Source organism: Lutzomyia longipalpis, chromosome 2 (genome assembly GCF_024334085.1).
Source record: "Lutzomyia longipalpis isolate SR_M1_2022 chromosome 2, ASM2433408v1".
Lineage (NCBI taxonomy): Eukaryota > Metazoa > Arthropoda > Insecta > Diptera > Psychodidae > Lutzomyia > Lutzomyia longipalpis.
Genome location: NC_074708.1, coordinates 35,477,969 through 35,485,660, shown reverse-complemented (window position 1 = coordinate 35,485,660; position 7,692 = coordinate 35,477,969). Strand labels below are relative to the sequence as shown.

The 7,692-nt window shown below is 32.1% G+C and overlaps 1 protein-coding gene across 1 annotated transcript in view; it reads right to left on the bottom strand.

Annotated features, from left to right (window-relative positions):
- Nucleotides 1-662: 662 nt before the first annotated feature.
- Nucleotides 663-7,692, bottom strand: part of LOC129790192 (netrin-B) — a 55,075-nt gene continuing 48,045 nt past the window's right edge. The window contains exons 3-7 of the mRNA XM_055827573.1: nt 5,180-5,329; nt 5,003-5,110; nt 4,374-4,439; nt 3,809-4,028; nt 663-2,870 (exon numbers count right to left, since the gene is read on the bottom strand). Of these exons, the coding sequence (XP_055683548.1) occupies nt 2,726-2,870; nt 3,809-4,028; nt 4,374-4,439; nt 5,003-5,110; nt 5,180-5,329 (689 nt within the window). The 3' untranslated portion in view covers nt 663-2,725. The remainder of the gene's footprint in view (nt 2,871-3,808; nt 4,029-4,373; nt 4,440-5,002; nt 5,111-5,179; nt 5,330-7,692) is intronic.

Here is a 7,692-nt window from a genome sequence, read left to right as displayed (position 1 = left end):
TTTCACTTTATTACGGATTACGATTCTTCTCGGGGGTGGCGGGGAGAGAGAGAGAAAGTTGACTTGGGGACACATTTCATGTCAATTTTAAGAACGCCAATCCATTTATCCCCCCATTTTGGCTTCTCGCACTAAGCGCACGCAAATTATTTGCACTTTTTTTTCTATCCGCGTTTGAGGGCGCGAATACAACCACACATAAAGCATCTCCATGGAATCCAAGAAAAATCCATTATTTATGCAGATTGAGATTTGGCGGGAAAAAAATTGCCATCAAGTGAGAGCTGGGAACTTTTTCAATTTCCCCTAATGGCTGCTCAAGATCATCTTTTTGCCATTTCAATTTTCAAAAATGTCTCATTTCATGGGATTTTCGAAATACTTCCGAGACATTTGGAATCACATGGTTGACGAAAATTGTCTTATAAATACGAGTTGTGTGTACTGAACACAATAAAAGTCAGTTAACTCCCATCAATGTGGATGTATTTTCAAGCTTTTCTATATCAAAAAAACACCCCATAAGAATTACGAAACCTTATTCAATTATTATTAAATTATATAATCGAAATCATAACAAGAACACGTAATTATGATAGATACCTTCCAAATTGTAGATTAAAAGGCTTTTGCTGAAAAAAAAAATATAAAAGTCAGTTAAATTGTTATTTAATTCATTTTATTGTGATTTTTATTTCCTCCTCTTTCTGTCCTTTCTATCAATACTTCTCATTCTCATCTTTTTATACTGATTTCTTCACAACATTCACTAAATTTATGGTTTTTACCCTTTAAATCGGTGTTTTGCGCCTCTTTTATTGTAAATACAATTTCATCTGGTTTTATTTCTTTAAATGCATTGTGAAACTTTGCAATCTATCCTTGTTTGTATCTCCGTGGGAACGATATGAAAGATTAATAAAGAATTTTGAAGGATTATTAATTCAAAATTATATATAAGATGTGCATAATAGCCTTAAAATAATTTATTTTTCTATGAGGTATCAAAAAATTCCAGTCATTCGGAGGAGGGAGGAGCAAAAAGGTTTATAATATCGCGATTTTTAATTAAAGGAAAAAGACAAAAATTCTAGTTGAAATTTTGAAATATGATTGATAAATTAAACGAAAAAAAAATACCTTAGCGAGGTTTAACAGATTTAATTCGAGTTAAACCATAAGTTAGATTATTATGTGAAAATTATTTAATTTAATATATGAAATCATTTTGCTCCATCCTCCCCTAACCAAAGGTAGAGAAATTTGGGTATAAATAACCATCTAAAAGGTCTGAAAGATCATCTGGAAATTGAAAAATTGATAATGTCGTTGATATGATACAATTTTTATTGATGTTTTCCCATTTTTAAAATTCTTTTTATAACTTTGCTTGTAATATCAAAATATCTATTTTATTTGATTTTTATTTTCAAATCCTCCGTTGTGTTGGGCGAACGTTCCTTTTTTGATATGTTTATCAAAATTTCTAATTTATGATTGCTCGCTATGGGCAATTTTTTTTTGAAAAGTGATATTTAGAAACTCTGTCTTAACATTTAAACTTTAGCTTAATTATGTAGGAGATGATCTTGCAGAGCTACAAGAAATCCTTATTTCTTATTTTGCCTCTTTTGTGCTTGTTTCATCAAATACAGTGAATTTTTCCTCTCGAATTGTACATGTGATAATTTTTAAATATACATTTATATGTATTTTCTCCGTATATTATTTTTTTATTAGTTATATTTTGTCAAAGTTCATTATAAAGATACACGAGGTTTTTTTTTTGATCTGTCGTACCGACTTTTGAAAATTTGCAATGCAAAAAAAATCATTGAAGAAATTATCGTGGAAGGGGTCTTCATGAGTTAAATTGTTTTTATTCAACACTGAAGCAATCACACACAGTTATTTAACTTTATTAAATTATTACAATTACAGTAATATTATCTAAGTTATTCCTTTAAATTTGCATTTTCTTTATCAATAAGAAAAATTAACATCCTGGTAATATGTACAGAGTGACTTATTTCGATATTTGCAAAAATGAATTGTTCTTTTCGTGGCTAAAAAAATTGTTTACAAAACGTACAGGTAAAATTGGTAAATAATTAGGTATGTATATATAGGTACTTATTTACCTTATAATTAATACTTTAATAAAAAGCTTTTAATTGGATGAAATTATGGCAACATTTGCGACTGAAATTCACTGCTGTAGGAATATTCATCCCTTTAATTTCTTTTTTTTTTAAATTAATCTTAATAAATTAACTATAATTACAAAGTAATATCCCTAGGAGTGTTATTATAAGGAGTACCAAAATGTAAAATACTTACATGGTAAAAAAAATGGCTATAAACAATTTGTCGTTATCGTCCTGTTGTAAATAAATTATTACATTACAATGAATAGTTTGCGTATATTTATATTAAATTTATTATGAGAGAAATAGGTAGTGTTAATTGTGTTTTAATGATATTCAATGAATTGCTTTCAATTTCCTTTTTTAAATCTTCTCCTCATTCACGACAATTTGCTGTGAAGGTTAGAGTAGAAAATAACATTCGCTTGTGCAAAGTGGTTTTTAGGTCTCTTGGGAGCTCTGAGGTTTAATAATCTTCCAAACTCACAATCTCAATACTTCCCCCACTCTCAATTGAGTTCTTAAATTTTTTCACATTTTCCTTCTTTTAGTGTTGTCTAGTAAAAAACTACAAATTCCTAGTCACAGTCATCTCGGGAGCGTCTCTGAAACCGTCGCATTCGTCTATGCCAGTCGTCTCGCCATTCGATGATTATCGATCTGGGACCAACACCCAGAGCACCTGGAGGATTCTCTGTGTCTTTCCCCAAGATCAAATAAGTCCTTCAATGAAATTAAAGTTACGATTTATGAGTCTGTGCGATAAGTTTGCCTCTGAGACATGAAATTATTGCAAATCTACCACATACATGTACACTTCATACGATAAATTAAACTTGCATTAACTGACTGGATATATGGGATATACATTCCTTAGTTATAATTATGCTATAAATTTACCAAAACAAAAATTTTATTTTGCATACGAACTCTTATTCTGTTCAATTTGTTAATGTTTCTTTTGCATTATCACATAATTAGTCCTAAATTCGCATTATCCTACTACATTTAGTACGGTCGGAAAATTTTTGTTGACTTTGTTTTTGTATTGCAAATAAGTTTGATTAAAGAAAGAATTTACAAAAGGTTTTGGGCCTAATTTCAAGAATTTTGGTCTAGAATTGACTTCTCTAGACAATTTTGAAATCAGACTTGAAGAAAATCTCAAAAAATTATTGCCATATCTGGGTTAAATTTTAAAAATTTTAATTTAACCAAACGAAGATATAAGAAAATTTTTAATTTTTTGTTTGAAAATTGACTCAAAAATCTCTCAAATGGTCCCCCAAATTTTTAAAATTATAGATTCCTCCATTACCGCTTAAAAGACATAGGTTGGTATTAAATAATCAATTTTATGTCAAAGTAGGAAGTTAAAAAAAATGATTATTCATCATTTTTTGTGGTAGGGATTATCCCATAATTAAAAGAATTTGGGGGAGCTTTTGAGCGATTTTTGAGTCAATTTTCAAGAAAATAATTAAAAATTTTCCTACATTTTCGTTAGAGAGTCAAAGATAGAATTAAATTTGATATTTTTATTTTAGAAAACAGTTTGTGAGATATTTTGGTCTATTTATTCCTGCGTAGAATTTCCTCATTGAAATCATCCCTTAAAATTTAAAACATTTTTAAGCAGAAAAAGCAAAAATATGACTTACTTATTGATCTTGAGCTTTGGACATCTGCACTCAAAGTCCCTCATTGGCACAATAAGTGGTATTGTTGCTCTTCGTAGTCCAGGAATAACTCCGGCAAGTAGACTTGTTCCTGATGACTTCTTGTACACGGCCTGTACAAGAAGATTAAACTGAATCATGTCCTCATTGTTTCCATTTTCATCTTTCACCACATCTCTCCCCGCAACCTTGGCCATTATTGCTAAACGAAGATTTTTGGAAAAGAATTTAAAGCTCTTTATTTGTCCGCTATAAAAGGCATTTCAATGGGCACAGCAAATATGATGAGTTAGAATTTTTTTGTAGAGAAGCCTCATGGGGTATATGGGGAATGACAAAGAACCGGAAGAGATTTATTTGAATTGCACTGAAAAATTTCGAAAGAATCACAGCTAAAAGTGTGCAAGAAACTCATACGATGGTTCTTAAGATGAAACGGAAATAGTACTTCCTCTTTTATGAAAAAATGTGTTAATTTAATAAATTTCCTAACATGAAATAATTCTTTTTGTGAAAATTTCTCTTGCAATGATTTTTTTTTACTTACCATAATCCCTTCGGCAGAACTTCTTTTTTGTCAGGTGTTTGGTTGCAATTTTGCATTTTCCACATTCTGAAATTGCAATAAAAATTATTCCTTTCAGAAGTTTGAAATCAGCGGTGGATTATGTAAAATCCATTAATATTATTTGCATAGTTAATGAAAATCCTTTGCATATATCTATTCACAGTTTCTCTGAATAAGTTAACAAAGGTCTTTAAATATAAATAAATATATTTTTAATTTAATGAAATCTTGTCTCGTTGAATTCTATTAAATTTTCATATAATTTCCGTTCCTCATGTGCTTTCCCTGATAAATGTGTAAAAATGCGTGATTATGTTACGAAGAGAGGGGTTCGTATCGCAAGACAGAGCTTCCTCCCCTCGGGCGTGCCAGTGATATTGGGTGCCTGTTAGAAAATTGAAAAACTTCCACCAGTGTGCCGAAGGATTCACTCCATTTACCGCGTATTTTGTGGGGGAAATGTATATATAAAATGCTATGTATATGCATATACGGGAAGATTCCACGATAAACAGAGGAAGTATACTTAATTTAATTGTTTACCTCGGTACGAGTTGCTAAATGTGACTGTGACTATCTACATGAAATTCATCAATTTATCAAATCACCTGTTTCTTCCTCGCCATCGCTACTTTTCCGGTACGCAGATACATCTTGATCGTACTGCGGCTCTTGTGCAACCTGTGGCTGAATCACACTGATTCTGGGAACAATTTCTGAAGAGAAAATTTTATACGATATTCAGTTTAATTTGTAAAAGGTTTGTTAAAAAAGTAACTACTTACTGACGCACGGAGCAATATGAGAGCGACTCTGTTGGTATCCTTTGGCGCATCTATTGCAACTAAGACCAGTTACACCATCCTTACATGGACATTGGCCTGATGTGTGGTTGCACGTCCTTCCGGATGATCCCACAGGATGGCAATCGCACGCTGAAATGACAAAACACGACATTTTTATTAATTGCTCCACGTGCACACTTAATTCTCCATTTGAGCTTCTCTCCCATCGTGGCGGCAAAAGTAGCCACAAACTCATGAAATATGATTAAGAGAGATTCTCGATGGTGCAGAAGAAGCACAATAAATCTCCCTCTTGACTTTGCAGACACACGCCTGAGGATGAAGCGGAAGGAGCAAGACAACGGCGCTGTGGAATAAAAAGTATCGTAACGTACTATTCTTGAGCAGCATCTTTGGGGCACAAAATGAAAAATTAGGTGATGCCCGGTTAAATTTAACGCTATTTTGCATTTCATAAATTTTACCCTCTTTCGCAACTTATAGGTCAGTTCGAATAAATTGTGCGGTATTTCACTTCTTGTACAACTTTTAGGTTGTATATCAGATTAAATCTTGATTCATGTCTCCACATTGGACAGACACTCTTGTGGTGTTTTTTTTCTACTTCTTCCTCTCATATGGTTAAAAGCTTGAAAAGAAACTCTCTATTAGAGAACGACGGAATGCAAAATATCACGTTTTCGGACGACAAGTGTGTCTTTTTGCAAAAACATTGCTGATTGTTTCATTCCACACTCTTGAAAATGAATTGCTTTGAAATTCAAGAATAAGATAAAACTTCCCAGAAATCTAACGAGCAAACCAAATGGTAGTAAATGGGAATTTTCTTATTTTTAATTTTTTTGTAGAGAGGAATCTTACTTCCTTATCCCCATTTATCTATTTTTTTTTAAGAAAATCTTTTCAAAATTATTTTCCATTAAAAAAAAAACAGGGAAAAGCGTGCGCCAAAAATATATACTTATCTCTTCAAATTGCAAATCTATCTCTTCAAAGCATTTAGCAAAAAATAAGATAAATAGATAATTTCTTTTATAATTCTTTTGTATTGACTTTTACAAAAAAGGAACATAGAAAAAAAACATGATACATTTTGTGTTCAACCAACCATTCCTTACAATTTTCCCTGCTTTTCCTTGTAGGGTACCTTCCTAACTGGTAAGTTTGTCCTCGAAATGAATTATTAATGCAGTGCCCAATGGTGAATTATGTAGGATTTATCGGAACGGATAACTTTTTGTCAAATTTTCCAACCAACCTAAGCACAATTTTCTCAACTTTTGAAGCATTTTCTTCTCCGATAAAGCAACAGTTGGTGACAACGATTGCGAGACATTCTTAAAGGAAATAGACAACCGCTTTAGAGAATATAGTGCTCGAGGTGATGTCATCTGCAGAATTCTGTCGACATTGAAATCCCCAATCCCTTAGGGACTTATTAATTATAATTTTCTCTATGCTGCTGAAATATGTATATCGTCAACATTCACAGTTGATAATAGTCCGCCTCGGGAGGATTAATGTCGAAAACACATACAAGAAGGGACTAGTCTTCTCAGTAAAAATCGATGCGTATATGATGTACTTGCAAGGGGTGTTTATCCGAATGAAAATATTCCAACGATTCGTAAGAACAAATCAAAATATTCGGCAAATAAACTGTTTGGAATTTTACCTTGTGGGAGATATGAGAAAAATGAGAATTGAAATATGAGCTTGGTCCTTTGGGCCGGATTGCGTACCGCGTACCTTCAATGACACGGAAATAAAAATTGATTAGCCCTTTTTATGCCTCCAAATGCCTCCAAATGCCTCACAATGCCTCACAATGCTTCCTCACCTTTAATTAGACACACAGAATTAATAGTAAATTTATCTGGTGATTTGAAGGAGCAAAATTTTTGTCCTTTTTCTTCCGGTGCAGGAAATTCCAAATTAACTTTTAAGAAAACACAAATTTTTAATTGAAATAACTTGTGCAATTTAATGAATTTATTTTATACAATTTTGGCACACTTCTTCTCTTCATGTATTGTTCACGACTAACTGCTAGTTGATAAGCGCGCCCCATTGTCTCTTGGGTGGCGAATCTCAGCGCGACCGAGTCCCATGAAAGAATCTTTTATCCATTAATTGCTCTCTCTTGAGATTTGAATTTGAAGCTTAATATAACGAAATTCCTTAACAACTTAACAACTTAAAGATTTTCTTAACATAAACACTTCTTGGTTTTTAGTCAAAAAAACAAAAAAAAACTGATTAAGGATTAAAAGTCTAAAAGGTACTAAATTCATATCGAAAAAAATTATTGGGAATTTAGATCTGAATAAATAGGCTCAGATTGAGGAGAGCCTTAAAAATAAATTCTTTATTCTAGCCCAAAAAGTCACTACTTTCAAGCCTAAAATACACTAAAACCAAGCATAAAATCTACTAAAATTTAGCCTAAACAGTACTAAATTGAGGCCTCAGAAAATCCTAAAATACTAAAG